We start from the raw sequence: 16,802 nt of genomic DNA, 5'->3' as shown, positions 1-16,802 counted from the left end.
CAATCACAAAAATTTCCAAACAGGACTGTTTTGGATACATCTTGCCATGACTACTCAGCCATTTGCAATGATTGACTGCAAGGACCATCACTCGGTGCACAATTTTGCTTTCCTCATCTTGAGTGTGGCATCATGCAAGGTTTCACACAGACAGAGTGTGACTGTGCTCACACTAAAATTTCAGAGTTACTACTGATATGCATTCTTACAAAAATGATGTACATAATAGCAAGCCATACTACAAACCGTTATAAAAGCAAATTGTGGAAGTTATATCAAACATCAGTACTGCTTCGCAAAATCTTGCACATTAGGCCTATAATCAGACCAAATGAGCCATGTTTCATTACACCACACAGTGTGACCCAAAACGTCTGTTTGAGGCCTTTCTAGACTCACAATTTCAATTTACTACTATATTGCTATCAGATGTTTGGCTATGAATATAATGCACACATACAGTAAAACCTCGTTACAAGAGACTGCTCAAGGGACCCGGGAAACATTTCTCTTGTAACCAAAAATTCTAAAAACACTGAGGAGTCTGACTAGATCACTTTATTATACATCAGCATCAAAGTGTGTTTAAACACATCTTTGATGCGAACAGAGCTGTCTCATGGAAACATGAAGATGGCTCCAGAGTCCGACTACCGGCATGCAAAGCGACCAGCACTGCAGACACTGTGACAGAAATCCAACTCAATGGTACTCTGCATAATTCTACTCTGCAAAGCATAATGACAGAAAATTCACTGCAATTTGTAGTCGCAACCATGCGAGGAATGACAGCCAGCTGCAGAACACAAAATCAAGCCAAGGGAATGAAAACTGCAATGCATACGGTTGGTACGACGTTGGTCGTGTTACGTGAGCTTGTCTGGGTTGTGTCTCTTAAAAATAGTGAAGAATTTACTCTAGGGACCTAAAAAATTTGCCCTTAGTAACCGAGTGTCTCTTGTAACCATGTCTCGTGTATGCGATGTTGTTAACATGGCAAACATAGGAAAACCAACCAAACCATTTTCAAATGTCTCTTATAGCCGAGTGTCTCTTATAACAGTGTCTCTTGTAACAAGATTTTACTGTACTACTTTTTCAAATGCTATGCAGACAACATACTAATAGTATGGCCATAAATTCACAAATTGTAAATGACTAAAATGATTCCTTGCACTTCAGGTTTCGCCTGCATTTGTAACGGCTGCTCCAAAACATACATTTCGGACTGCACCATGCTTAGAAACCAGCTGCAGAGTGATTGCACGTCGCACTTTTACACAATTACAAGTAACAACTGTTCTGATCAGCTTCTTACTATTTGTGTTTTAATTTATGCTGACGGTACTTGGGTAAACAACTGGACATGCTAGCAAGCAAACAAGACGACACACTATCACTTATACCATGAATGTACTGCTTCTGCACAAACATTGCCTGGTGTTTTATGATGGCTCACTCTTACCTTTTGAGACTTTTCTGCAACCATGAGAACAATATCGAAGTTGTATGTCCCGAGGGCAACATCAAACAGGTCTTTCCTATCCACAAGGTAGAAGAGGTACTTGAGTGCTTCGTCACATGTTGTGCCTGCTTTGTTCCCAGAATCTGCCATTGATAAAGCACAATTGCTCTGGTGTTTGCAGTCCATAAGAGCATGACATGGCAAAAAGAGAGATAGAGAGAAAGAAAGACCGAATGTCCCTGTCTGACAATTAGCAGTGCAATGAATTTAGGAGCTCTGAAAACTGTCAGAAACCATTCTCAGTGAGGAACAATGCAATGAGTATTAGCATATGTAAGCTCACATTTTACCTTTAAGGCTGTAGATCTTGGACAATGCTTCATCAAGCTCTGGGTCCGTCTTCTTAGCATGGCATGTCAATATAGAGAGGAGGTACCTAGAAAGAGGCACAGATTGTATGGTAAAGGCAGTGAGGGAGCACAAGGTACCTTATTCTCCTGATGCTGCAGTATTAAATGGTTGCTAATGAAATATTCCTATTACAGCAATAAATTTGCTACCAGAGCAGGTACAATATTAAATTGTACAGCCACTGTCAAATATCTGTCGAGCTAGTCAAGCATGAATAAAAATACGTTTCATGACCATACACAAATTTTCAACTGGGTGAGACACAACTTTAATGGCAGGATAGGACTCTTAGGACAAATCCAGGATTCCAACATAAGCCTGCCAGATGATGCAATGGAAACATGCACAGGCCACAATTTCAATAAAGCCTTCACAGCAGTCAATTCGCGGTGCCAGCGTTGTTGCACTGGAGGACAAAAAGTTACTTACTTGTCATAGTCAACGTGCTCAAGTACATTTCTCAGGCTGTCGCAGATTTCATCTCTCTTGTTCTTTTTGAACACAAAGGGCACACGCTTTCGAGCTCGGTAGGCGGATGCATACATTGTGGCCGAGACATCTTTGTCCCTACAGGTGAGGGATATCGCAGAAAAAGATTATTTACAATCTGAAGTTCATATAGACCTGTAGAAGTACTTTATCAATCCATCCGGACTTACGTGAGCCCTGTTATGAACAGGTTGAGGTCTGTTGGCTCGTTTACTTGTTGAACAAACTCCGACAAGCTGTTCAAGAAGGTCTGAAAACAACAAACAGTGGAGCTCAGGGAGCATACTTTATGCCCGGCCCAAGTTCATTTATGACAGAGCTAGTGCTGGAATGTCTTTTCGTCTCTATGGTTGTATCCAACAAAAAATCCAGCCCCTCGATTCCCCTTATTCTTCTCCCTCATAATAAGAAAACATATTATAAAATAAATTAAAATAGTAACATTAAGAGAAAAGATCGAAACCTTTAAGTAAGCACTGCTGCCGCATGTGTGGTGTAGTGGATCTTCACTGAAAGTACTGCAATCTTCTTTAATGTGTCCTTTCAAAATTTTAGAGCAGCAAGTACAACACTTCCCACACACAAAATCTGGATCTTTTATCATTTAAGAAAAAACAAGTCCATAAATACACCTATCATTTTTTTCAATTGCTTTTTGGCAACTAAAGGCAGTCAAGGCACACCGAATAACTATCCCCACCTACTACTGCTGACTAGATTTCCAACAAATTGCACAGCTATTTATATCAGGTATTGCATCAATACAGGCGCATTGAGGCCAGCAAGTCAAGGAGGCCGCTTTGGTCAGAAAGCAGTTGTTTGGTAAGTCACTCGCTATTCAATTTTTCAGCCCTGTGAATGGAGTTTCAAAGCTGTGGAACCAATCAGCAACACAGAGGCAGGATATCAGAATGTGCCAATGGTTCTTCTACAAGGCAATGGTGGTGTAGGCAGACCACAGAGGTGCAGACTGGAAAGCCACTGTTGCTTTCTTTACTTCTCTTTTCAGTGTGGTAGGAACTGCAAAATCACACCTAATACCACTGCTGTGCATTTCAAGGCACTTGTAGTGAGCTCATCATGAAAGCAAGTGATGAGAGCGCGAGAATAACAATAACCTAAATGAGCAGCCATAAAAGACAAGAATGCACACTAAAGAAGACGCAGACATGCATGCAGCTCAATGGCCTGGATGGCATACAATTTTGCTTTCTTGAGTAAACAAGACATCTTTCTTGTGGTGTCCTTTATCCTGCCTAATCACGAAAACCCAAAGTCGTTTGGTGCAAAATCAGGTGCAAACACCATCAAACAAGAGACATTTCAGAGAGGCAAAGGCCAGGTTTTGCTTGCCAGCGTGAACATCAGCTGTCATGAGCTACGCTTTAGTCGCCAGTCATGGTTAGTCACACAACTTCACTCAACCCACCAGTGTAATGTGATCTAAGACAGCCAGCAATAAATGGCTCCTTTGACTGAGTTGCTACCTTGTTTGCCATCAAATTTTAGACAGAGCAGGCATTTCATAGTTCATTATGCCTAGATGTAGATGTTTGGATGCAGCATCTTGCCTGTTTTGACCGGAATGAGCCGACAGAGTGCATCACACTGCAGCCAAACTGTAAAAGTAATTTTCTTAATTTAAAGGTGTGGTGGTGCCATCTCTTCGAAGATATGAAACATCTGCCTTAGAATATAACAGAATGTGGCATGTTTCTCCCAGTTAAAGTAGTATTCACAATTAAAGGTATGGTGGTGCCATGTCTCCTAAGAGAGTTTCAACACCTGCAATGGAGTAGCAAGAATGTGGAGTGGTTTTGCCATGCAGGCACCAGATGGCACCACAGTTCCTTCAAGTAAATATGCACCCCAGTTCCTGCATAAATCTGCATCTTGTGTTTGGCATGGCTGCAGGAAATGTTACTCCTGACTTATTCTGGACAAAACAAGTGGGTACTGCACTTGGCATGATATTAAGCAAAATACATCCCAAAATGCAAACCCCAAGTGAAATTTGAGCACACACAAGCCAGTGGTTTAGCCAGAACTGCTATTCCTACCAGTATCTCTTATGGACTTCAATACAGAGACAACACACTGCTACACCTCAATGATAACATTTTTTCCTGCACCAACTAAGCTTAAACCTGATTAAGAAAAAAATACTCCTGAGGAGCACTCACCGATGGGTCATGGTCACAAAGAAGATTTAGGTCAATACGATTCACCTTCATCAAGAGAAACGCATCTCTGTATTCCTTTCTGAAATGAAATGATTGCACAGGAGGTTTGACTTGGATGTAGTCCGTGATAAGAACTACCAACTGTGAATCAAAAGTATTTGTGCACAAGACTAACCAACCTATCAAGATGGTCACAAACTCTGTCCAACACAAGCACTCTTGGTGATATGGTCTCCAGGTTTCCTCGTGGAAGCTGGAGAACAACACGCCCGTCGGCTGGAACACTGGTCACTAGTAATGAGCCGCTCTCCAGCTCTCGTGGGGCATCATTTAAAGACTCAGTTGATCCACCATTCAATAGATCTGCAAAACACGTCATGTTGCTACTGCTGCACTGTCTTCATTACTGAGTACTAACTGAACAGTAGTGCTGTGAATTTTCTAACCATTAAATAAACTTATCTCTTGATTGTACCAACAATCTACTTAATTCATACTGTTTTGCTAAACTGGACCTGTACTTCAGTGCAAATGCATAAACAGGAACAGGGAACTGAAATCTATTTGTAGTAACCACTATTGCACTGCAGATTATTATATAAGCGAGGTATACTCTACTACAGTCGAGTCCCGCTACAACGAAATTCACGGGACACGCAAAATATTTCGTTGTGGCGGAACTTCGTTGACGCGAAGTTGGTATGTACATACGTACGCCAAATGGCAAAGCCGTGAACGAAACTGAAACCATCGTCCGGGAAATCTTTGTGATGGCGTGAGGGCAAAGGTTTAGACGTACCGAAGGCAGTCGATGAAGTGTCAACTTCACGAGAGAATGCATTTCACGCCGCTATTACAGCATTTTTCGTACATTGCGGCCGACGCCTAATCTAACGCGCGTGCCCGGCCGATCGCGAAACACTCATTTTACAGCACATGCACGGTCGCAACGAAGCGGTTTGAATTATCACAATTTCACTGCATATTTATGACAAAGTCGACAAGCTTGGCAAGCTTGCGCTTACCGGAAGTTTATTTCCATAAGTCGGCCCGCCTGGATTTCTTACGCTTCACGGCAAGCAAAGGCATTACGCGGGTTTCCCAGTCCGTTAAAAGAGCCATCGCAATGTCATTGTCCTGGGTTCTGATAACTTTTCTGATGGGGTGAAAAGGATCCATTACTTTCAAAGCAGTTGCCGGAGTCGATGTGTCTAGCGGATTGTCATTTTCCCCAGACGACGAGACGCTATAGCATCTTTTTGACAACAGCAGCTGCGACGCGGCCGCTCGGGCGCTATCTTGAAAGCTATCTGCAACGTGCACAAAGTGAGCGCTAGCGCGTGCCTCATCTTCAATGCAATCTGCGATGTGGGCAAAGTGCAACTAGTGCCGGTAGAGTCGTGTGCGCTGTGCTTTCGACGTTTAGTTCACGGTGAAGCGAGTGACGGTGCCTTCTCACAACAGCGTGTTGACACAGAGTTTCCGCGGTCATCGAGCGAGATGTGTTCATGTTTACCTGTGCGCACGTGTCACCGTGCTTGGTAATTTAGTTAGCGAATGTTTACAAGTTTGTTCGGCCAATAAAACTACTATCCTTAGTTCGTATAGCTGTCTACTAATCTGCTATCGCAATCAATGCTTTGCCTTTCAGGCGAAACTGCAAGATTTTTTCCTTCCGCTTTCTGCCTCAGCGAACATATGTGCCTTCTCCTCGAGAGAGAGAAATTTACGCTTCTTCATTGGCGTAGCCATTTCGACCGGGCACAGACCACAGAAAACGGCAGCGATTGCGGTGATCCCCTGCAGTCTCGCGCAGGCGCGTGATGACCACGCGTGGCTATGGATTGCAGTGGCTTAAATCGGTACTTTGAATTTGATTTCGTTCGCGAAAACCCTGTCAAGCGGACATACGATCGTCACAGCTTTGGAAGGGCCTTCTAATTTGACTACTCGGCAGTTCCAATTTCAATTCAGCCCCAGTTTCATTCTCGAAACATTCGTTGAAGCGGAAATATAGAATAAAATGCCTTCGTTATTAAGGGACTTTTTTGTATTATTTTCTATCTGACGGGGAATCGGAAAATCTTCGTTGTGGCGGAAATTTCGTTGTAGTAGCATTCGTTGTAGGGGGATTCGACTGTAGTGTGTGCTGTATCCCAAGCCTGTTATAATATTGAATGCAGCTAATGAGCTAGAAAGCATGAAATACATGCTTCCTCCTAGCTCTGTTAGCAGACCATTAATACAGACAAACCTCGATATAACGAACCTCAATTTAACGAAATTTGCAATGTTACGAACTATTTTTATTTCCCGATCTTAGTTCCATTGAATTAACTAAACCTTGAATTAACGAAATTCGCGATACAACAAAGTTTATCGCTGCAAGTACAACTTCGTTATATCGAGCTTCAACTTTATATGTACTATCAACAGTGTGCATTCAAAAAGAGCACCCGACACCTTGTAACTAAACTATCAATGAGCGCATGCATGAGCACCCCAATTTGCTCCCAACTGGTACAGGAAGGAACTTGCCCTTGCATTACATGAAGAGCAGCTGTAGCCCAGACTCTGCAAGTGCTTCGATAGTGGGGAGTGAGCGTGGTAGACTAGGAAGAGATATGCGAAGCTTTCTACATCAGTAAGCTGGGAACACAATTATGTATGAGTGAACCTTTGGTTGATCTCACCGATATAAAGAACTTGAATTTTTAAATCTATCTCTAAAGATACTATGCTAAGCATACGTTGAGGCCCAGGGGGGATTTGCGGCTAGGTTTGTTCTTTTCTCTTGCTTGGTTTTTCGATTTTTGCGCATACGTGGTGGCCCATCTACAGAATTTGTTCACAATAAACTTCAGTTGCCTAAGTCCAGCGTTGTCCTGTATGTTTATTTGTCTATGTGCTTGCATCTTTACTTGCTGGAACCATCTCACTGTTATCTATCAATGTGCAGTTGCCAACAAGTACAGTCGATGTCGGATATGTTGAACTCTAAGGAGATCCTGAAATATGTATGCAGATAATTCTAAACATAAAATATGCTTATCTTTAAACTCCGCACATGTCGGACAGTTTCCCGAGATCGTGAAAAGTAGGAATTTACTAATTTGTTTCTCTAAGGCCGTGTCGAATGCACAAAAGATTACCTTTTCTTTTGCACACCAATGTCGCAAGTTACTTGTGCTGCAGAACAATCTTTAATATACTGATTGCAAAAGTAACCCTAAAAACCTGCGTCAAGATGGCAATGAGACTGCAGTGCCTCACGTTAGAGCACTGTACGGGCCAATTTTTTCAAAGCCCGCGTCAAGACGGCAGCGAGACTGCAGTGCCTCACGTGTGTCACAGTGCTTATTGCATGTTTTATTCACATTAAGGTAGAAATGAATGTAGCATGGAAGCAAACCAGCTTGTATGAATACGTATGCACCATGTTGACATCAGAAAACTTGTGCAAATGACATGCAAACATGCCTGGCCGCGTGTTTGTTACATTGTTTCAACAATCAATTGCCATATGTAGGCAACGAGCATATCAGCCACACGCTGTTTCGCGATTCATCACACCTTTCACTTTCCAATCCAATGATTGTAACAACGCCCTTAGGTTCCTTTAGTCATTCTCCAACTTTTGGAGACATGAATAGACGACACAGCCTATTGTGTCTCTCATTCTTTCCACGCGTCCATGCTACCTTTTTAAAGAAGATCAGTCATCAACTAGCCATGCCAACTACCAATTATGATAAGTGTAACCAATGACGGAGGTGCCAACATACATACTTGCTAGGTCAAAGTCCAACAGCAGACAACGCAGGGTGTGGCGATGTGTGGTCAGTAGAATGAACTTCCCATGAATCCTGAAGGATGTGCAGTCATCGCATATCTTCACGCTGTCGCAGAACAGCTCAAAACGATCCGACAGCGCTATTACTCTCGGCTGTTAAAAAATGAAGTGGTATCGCTATGTTATCCAGTGCCTCCATTTTGTACATAGCGCTCTATAACTTATCTATCCAGTTTTCAGATGCTCTTGTTGCATTTAGGATAAAATAGCCACCTTGTCTACCATACTGCATAAAAAATATGCTTTGGATGTATATGTTCGCTTGAACATTAAAGTCCTGCCTTTGGTCAAAATTTGAATTAATTTTGTACTATTCAGTTTTGGGGAGACTTAACTTATGCAAGTCAGTAAAGTTATAACATGAAAAGAGGCACAGAACAATGTCAAAGATCAATCATCATTGGTTACCAACAGCAGAGAACATTTCGAAGAATTTTTCATTAAAAATTGTCCATCTCTAAAGAATGTGATGACCTGCCACTGGCATGAACACACCTGTTTTAGGACTTCACACACAGCAACATTAGCGCAGGGTCTTGGCAGTTTAAGCGGACTTCCATCACTGCAAAGCCATGGAACCACTATTCCATCTGTCAGAGAAGTGTCAATGAAAAGTGACGATAATAGCCTATATGTAAGCCTGGCTTGTACTTTAGGTTACAAAGGTAAAAGGCGATGAAACACACATACATATAAATAAGCAAAAGTACACACACAGATACCCAAATTTAGATATACAGTGGAATGTCGTTGATACGATCTTCACGGAAACCAGAAAATAAAATGTATCATCCGAACATAAATCGTATTACCCGAACATAATTATATATAATACCCCTGTCAAGTGGGCAAGTTAAGTGCACTTACAGGGAGTGCACTTCGGGACCTTGAGTGACACTTTAGGCTAGGTGGTTCTAAGCAGGAAAACAGAGTGCACTCGCAGTAAAAAAAATGGCAACAGACTACGAGCGCGTTTTGTGAAAACGTAGATTAAAAAGAAAAGTACTTCTAAAAAGTGATTTTCTTATGTTGTATTATTAATTAAAACAAACTTAATCTATGTTTTTTCAACAAAAAACAAAAATATTTTTTATTAAGAGTGTGGCAAGTCAATGCCGGCCAAGAAAAATGCCTAGCCAATCCAGAATGACATAGCGGCGGGCGACGACCTGAACGAGGCGACATTTGATCCTGCTCGAACAGAATATGAACGGGTTTTAGGCTATTATTTCTGCGTAAGAGCTGTTCAACCACTAAAATGAACTTCTGTGTCCTTTTTTAATGCATTACATTTTTACCATTGAAACCGCTGGCGACGAGGCTACGCACTCAGCCAGCAAAGTGCGTTCCGTGAACGCACTTCCACCGGAGTACACTCTGCAGCGAGTGACACTCCACTTGCGACGTTTAGATTGCGCAAAGTGCACTTAAACCGAGTGACACTCTCAGTAAGTGCACTTAACTTGCCCGCTTGACAGGGGTATAAGAAAAGAATGTATTATCCCGAAAAACTTATTATTGTTGTGTCTGGCGGTCCCTCGGGACAAAGGAGGCCGGCGCCGACTCAGACGTGCCCCCCTGTGCCCTTTCTCGCGGCCGAGAATTCTCACTGGGGACTGAGGGATTAGCAGTTGGCTACCTCATGCGTGGCTAAACGGCAGCGTCGCCCCTTGGTGCGGTCCCGTGAATTACCAGCGCCGCCCGAACCACGACGACGCTACGCCGACTGCTGCTTTTCGAGACAGCCACCGCCCTACCTGGTTCCGCGAACTGACCGCTATGGAGAGGCGAATCTTGAAAGGGGCCCGTGTCTGGCAATCCCGGGGGAACGACATCAACGTTCGGTTCCCAAGGTGTCAACCGCTGCCTGTGTTCGGGGGCGACCTAGTAAGATTGGAGGCGGAGCCCAGCAGGAAACGACGACACATCACGTGCGGGATATGGCCACCTGATCCAAGATGCTGATTGGCTAAAAGAACTACAGTGTATTCCCTCGTCGAGTGAAAGAGGGAAACGAAAGGGATAAAACAGGGGACTTGAGTGTTGTGAGGGACGCTTGAGGCTTGACCATGTAGAGCACGCTTGACGATGTAGAGCACGCTCGACCATGGAGAACGCTCGGAGATGTAAACGCTACCACATGCAAAGATGTTAGCACGTAGACGGCTCCAATATCATGGAGCCCATCTTGTAATATACCATGTACAGTGTATATAAAACAATTTTCTAATCTCCCTGGATAACTCCTCCTCTTGGCACCTGGCACGGCACCACACATGCAACCCTTTGATGGACCCTCGGACGTCGGGCTTTCGCAACATTATGCAGAATCGTATCAACGAGATTCTACTGTAATGCCTTGTTATGGCCCATGTCCGAGAGAAATCAGGACCATTTATGTTGCATTTGGCATGCATACAGCATTTTCCCTTAACATAAATAACGCTAATAAGGCAAAAAAAAAAAAAAAAACAATCTGAACTCTTTTGTAGAGTTCTGGCTTAAAGAAAGCATCGAGCTCTCTCTCTCTCCCACCATCAAAAACCTTGAAATCGTTTCTTCCATGTACTACAAAACACTGTAATGTTCTGCAAGGCTCTGCTAATAAACAGAAAAAAATTTATAATGAAAATGTTGCATACATTAAAAGTGCCTGCTTGCAGGGCAAGCCTGGATATGTTAGTTATCGGATGCTTCTTGGATAATTAATTGGCTCTTGAGGCATGCGAGGAAAGGCAAATCTACTGCCACTCTTCCTGACGGAAATCAGAAAGCCAAGTATGCATGTGCACATGACAAAAGGTCACGCACACACTCATGAACTTTGTTTACAGCAAAAATAAAATGGGAGCTTACCACTGTCGTTGAAAAGAAAAGTGTACGATCATTGCATTCTACCAGTGCTAACATACGGGGCAGAAACTTCGAGGTTAACAAAGAAGCTTGGCATCAAGTTAACCGCACAAAGAGCGATGGAACGAAAAATGTTAGGCCTAATGTTAAGAGACGGGAAGAGTGCGGTGTGGATCAGAGAACAAATGGGGATAGCCAATATTCTAGTTGACATTAAGCAGAAAAAATGGAGCTGGGCAGGACATGTAATGCATAGGATGGATAACCAGTGGACCATTAGAGTTACAGAATGGATACCAAGAGAAGGGAAGCGCAGTCGAGGACGGCAGAAAACTGCGTGGGGTGAAGTTAGGAAATTTGCAGGCGCAAGTTGGAATCAGCTAGTGCAAGACAGGGGTAATTGGAGATCACAGGGAGAGGCCTTGGTCCTGCAGTGGACATAGATATAGGCTGCTGCTGCTGATGATGATTATTGTGCTGAATACGAGTTGCAACACAGTTCCCATGGTGCAAGTTGCTTTAGACTGCACAGTGGTACTGCCACACGAAAATTTCAAGTAAACACTGTTTCAATTAGCACTGGTATTTACTTAAATTTTTCACATGGCATTGCCACCATGCAGTCTCGGAGTCCCTTGTACCATGGACACTGTGTTGCAACTCATAAAGAGTGTGATATAGTACATATCTGGTCATAAAAATTAGCTTCATGCAATGGGCAAGTTTTTAGATAGCTAGTCAGTAGTGATTAATAGAAAACTGCTTACTGAAGAGGCTAAAACACACTTCATTAGTCCTGTCCGACGATGCCATGAAAGATGAATAATGTCAAATGTGTCGCCTTACCTGAGTTTGGAGCAGCGCAACTACCATCCTGATACTGAATGCAAACAACAGTCCCAGTTGAATTTGTGGAGATGGTTAGCACAGAGTCTTTCAATAGGCACACTGATCTAAAGAAGAATAATGGACAAGCATGTCACTTAAATAGATGTAAGTGCTGTTAGTTAAACATTTTGCCAAGGCAATAACAACAGTACATTGAGAGATGACACGATAGCTTTCATTTTTAATTAGTATTCCATGTCTTTTTCATGGTAAACTAATGTCCCCAGATGAGCTTCATTTATCTAAAAGCTAGTAGTGAGAACCACTACGATGTTGCTGTTTGCCAAGCTTCTCCTACAGCTATAAGAAATAATATTTGAAAGTACAAAGTGTGAAAACGTTGCTGGTGGATAGGAGTATGCTAGTATGCCAATAGTGCAAATCAAAGCAATGCTACTGCCAAGGCAAAGCCTTTTTCTCACATTCATGACAACTCATAACAGAGACTATCAATATAAAACAGATGTTTTACATGTACGCTAAAGCAAAATGAATATGTCTCCATGGTTGCGGACACAAAAAATGCAGCTTGGCTGCTTCAGTCTAGTGAATTACAAACACACAATAAATTATTTGTTTGAATGTCATCAAATGAATCTGCACTGTAGTGAGCGAACAAGCAGATGTTCACTTGAGAGTATGGCTGGCAAGTTTTTGAACATACAAAATTAGCTCACACTGTGCATAAGGTAAATGAAAGAAATGCTTACAAGTTTCACGGTAATTGTGTAGGAACAGTAATGCAGAATCCTAAAAGAATTAAGGCAAGAACCATCCTTGATGATTATCTATGTCATGCAAAGCATGTCATGCAAAGGTATAGACAGCGCAAATATTGGGCAAACTCGTTATTTCTTAAGTGCTATTCCTAAGTGCTTTCTTTAATGCTTCTTCAAGCACATGAATACAAACTGGAACTGAAGTAACAATTGGCAGAATGGAAGCATTGCACTTCCTCACGCCCTGGAAAAGTTTTGATGAAACAATCAAAACTCAAGCAGATGACAATCTTTGCCTGCGATTATGAGGGTGTGGTCCCAGTGAAAACACTTCGTCCGTAGGAGATCTAAAGCATGTCCCAATGTCCATCAACTAGACAACTAGAATGTTTATCAGATTTACAGTTTCAAATGCCTCACTACGGACATCCCACCACAGACATCCCAAGGACATTCTACATGTACCTTTTTTTGGCTTAAGCATGAATACATTGTCCTCTAAAAAGCTTTGTCCTTGAGTTTCTTCATAAGAGAATTATGTGTTCCCATAAATTCGAATTACAATTCAAAGCTATCATGTGCAGCCCATGTGTATGTCGTACTATGCAAATTTTCTGATACAATTTACTTTGAAAACATCCGTTACTTCAATAAGCCACTTGTGCATGCCTAAGAGAATGAGGAGTGTACTGCACTTCTGTACGTGTGCTTGCATGCATAACGTGTTCACACAATGTATCTGTTCTTGATGCGTGGCCACCCTGCCAGTTGCATCTGTCACACAGCATATGCAGAGAACATGATAGACATTATCGCAAACACTGTACAAGAGGCCCTGACATGTTCGTAAAATGTTTGCAGCATGTCCCCATGATGTCCCTCGTGGACAAGCAAAGGATGTCCGCAGGACAGGAATAGTGCGGCCAAACGATTGTGTGAGGGACGTCCGCTGGAGGTATATTCGACAAATCCCTAAAATATCCCTGTCCTGGCAGTGGATGTCCATAGAGTATCCACTGGATGTCACTGCAGTCACTGGGGTGGCGACAGATCGTATCCCAGTTGGCCAAACTGTAGATGCTGCCCATCATCGAGAATTTCTGCAGACAAAACTACATGCTTAAATTCGTCAACAACGATCAAACTTGTTGGAAGCTTGGGTCACCTTGCTGCATGGCAACTCGTCTTGTCATAGTGCGGTGATGATCCGGGAACTTCTGACTAAGTATGTCTGGGAAATCTGAATCTACTGAACGTTGACCTCTTTCCAAAGTTAAAAATCAGTTAAGAGGTGTCTGTTATGAAAGCGTGGATGAACTGTCCATGGATGTGACCCGAGTTATCCGACAGTTCAACAAAGACGAGTCTTGTATGACATCTGAGACCTCCCCAAATGCTGACGGGCAGTAATTAGCTTCGGAGGAGACTACTTTGGATGGCAATAAAGTAACTTTTATTCAACAGTGACACGGTACTCTAAAATTAAAACTGACAGTGTGCTGGACTTTTGTTATGACCTGGGTATACTGAGTTTCAGCGGTAGCTATTTTTCAAAGGCTGACATCTTACTTTGCAACAAGATGTGTTTCTTGTTCATGCCTGATGTCCACTCGCAGCAGCTGATGGGATTCCTCAGTTGTACACACACAGAGCAAATAATCCTTGGAGGGCCATGTCCAATGGTGCAGGCTCATAGCAAGCTTGGGTATTTGAAATCCATCAAATTTTATTCTGTAAAGATACAAAACAGCATTTAGTTAGTACTGCAGTGCAACAGAAGCATGATCGTGATGTGTATTTCACTTAGAGCCCTTTTTGAGATGATGTTGTGTCTTCTTGTGCCATTGCATCTTCCCACCTCCAACTGTTTGTAATTTGTAATAGGGTGGCTGGTCAATGCCTTGGTGGTGCAAATTATAAAAAAATATTTATAGATGTGGAAACATTCAGCAGCCAGGTGTGAAGAAAAAACTAAATGCAACCAAATGAGCTTTCACTGCTTGCATCACATGCAACCCGGTCTGCGAACAGCTCCAATGTAAATAATGATATGGTATGACAAAAGGAAATGTGTGCATAGGTGTGAAGGACAAGTATTTAACTGCAATTTTGGCAGAGTGAACAATTTGTTGGTGTTTCTTAATGAACCAGATTATTGAGCCAAAAAATGGAGTGAGCAATTTCTTGGCCTGCAACATGACATTAGTATTTCTTTTTTTAGAGTATATGAGTGCTTTATTCGTCCCAGTTAATTAGGCGATGAACCGCAGACAGAAAAGCTACAAAATATTACCCCGAGGTACATCTGGGGCCCAGAAAATAAATACAGGCATATATTATACAGGGGCGGCATGCAGATACAATTTATGCCAGCAGGCAATAGCAAAATAGCACTTTCAAAAGGACACAAGATGTAATATGACTCCGGGGCTAGTAAAGAAACTTGAAAGTAACTGAATGATAGACATAACATTAGGAGATGGAATGATCACCAGTATATGTTACCGACTGATACTCTAGGTGATATTAGGATGAAGGAGTGGAGCCAGGTATGTTATATAGTGACTAGAACAGATAACTGGTAGTTTCATTCAGCAATGAAATCAGTGCCAAATGGAAACAGCACAGTTCAGAGCAAATTGAATGAATTATTGAATGGAGTAATGATACTATGTATAAGGAAATCAGTCGTCAAGGGATCGGTCCAGTTGTCAAAAAGCACGAGACCTTTTGAATGGGTTTTGCCCCAAATGAGTTTAATCTTGACAATTGCTGCTGCTGCTAATTATAGAGGGTTCAAAATTTTCAGCCCTCATTTTTTCCAAATTCAGTAGGCACTTTCTGGCATTTACATTTTTAAACAAATTTAGCACTTATTGAGACGTAAAAAAGTTTTCACCTTGACTTAGGTTGTTTCATTGTTGCTAGATACCATTTGGCCGCAAAGGCACCATGTAAATTTGCTATGAGTAGTAGCTGTCCTGTTCCTTGCCTTCATTTCGCTTGTATTTCTTGGCATTTGTTTTTAACTGCGTGTTTAGAAACTTCCTAATTACAGTGCAGTCCACTTATAATGATATCAAGAAGAACGAAAAATCCGATCGTTATAACCGATCATCGCTATATCTGGACTGCTGAAAAAAAATAGTTTAAAAATGAAAAAAAAAAAAAAGAACTGCTGAATATATTTCCAAAGTCTCGAAACGAAATGTGCCACTTGCAATAAAAAATCGCCGTTGTAGAAAGTAGGCTGTGAAAAATAAAACATTTATTTATACCTCTAAATAGTGTTTCAATCGTTAGGCGCGCTGAAATAGGAATCTGCACTTGCTTTTGCGGAAGCTTCAGGTTCACAACCGCAGTGTGCATTGCATCCAGCTGATGCACGAACACTGGCGGCTATAATTTAGCGTGCATAAAATGAACGAGCGACTGGATGGACAACATTGCACTTTGGTTGAGCATCGGGGTCGGTGTCAAAGCCGGGCCATTGTCAATCGCGTCGTCACTGCCGCTGCTGTCATCACCTCCGTCGCACAACGCCGCCGTCTGTCGCAACAACGATCGCCCCGTTGGAGATCTCTTCGCAGAACGAGGCAGCACTATCTTCACTCAGAAATTCCTCCATCAAAGCACCACCTGTTTCATCGTCAGTAGCTATGTGCTCCCAGAGTTCGGTAACAACAGCGTGTTCCACCGTGTTAGTTTCATCCATGGGGGTTTTGTCCTAGCGCACAAAGCCCCCCTTTACCGTTGATCAGCATGGCCACTGCTTCTAGCCTTTATGATTGTGGCGCTTACAGTTTTCATAATCGTCGATGTCGACTGCGCGAGCTCGTACTTCTTGGAGGCTGCAAAATTTGCAGCTTTGTCTCAAGCAGCACAGCTTTGCGCTTTGTCGGCGCACCTCCCGCTGCTTCCGCGGCGCATTTCTGCGCTCG

The 16,802-nt window shown here is 42.5% G+C and overlaps 1 protein-coding gene across 1 annotated transcript in view; it reads right to left on the bottom strand.

Annotated features, from left to right (window-relative positions):
- Nucleotides 1-16,802, bottom strand: part of LOC119442563 (putative elongator complex protein 1) — a 49,231-nt gene that overhangs the window by 18,353 nt on the left and 14,076 nt on the right. The window contains exons 13-22 of the mRNA XM_037707484.2: nt 14,431-14,592; nt 12,101-12,207; nt 8,897-8,991; nt 8,338-8,494; nt 4,728-4,911; nt 4,549-4,627; nt 2,536-2,615; nt 2,306-2,443; nt 1,816-1,901; nt 1,466-1,608 (exon numbers count right to left, since the gene is read on the bottom strand). Of these exons, the coding sequence (XP_037563412.1) occupies nt 1,466-1,608; nt 1,816-1,901; nt 2,306-2,443; nt 2,536-2,615; nt 4,549-4,627; nt 4,728-4,911; nt 8,338-8,494; nt 8,897-8,991; nt 12,101-12,207; nt 14,431-14,592 (1,231 nt within the window). The remainder of the gene's footprint in view (nt 1-1,465; nt 1,609-1,815; nt 1,902-2,305; nt 2,444-2,535; nt 2,616-4,548; nt 4,628-4,727; nt 4,912-8,337; nt 8,495-8,896; nt 8,992-12,100; nt 12,208-14,430; nt 14,593-16,802) is intronic.

This window comes from Dermacentor silvarum, chromosome 2, assembly GCF_013339745.2.
Source record: "Dermacentor silvarum isolate Dsil-2018 chromosome 2, BIME_Dsil_1.4, whole genome shotgun sequence".
Classification (NCBI taxonomy): domain Eukaryota; kingdom Metazoa; phylum Arthropoda; class Arachnida; order Ixodida; family Ixodidae; genus Dermacentor; species Dermacentor silvarum.
This window is presented reverse-complemented; position numbering and strand designations above follow the sequence as displayed.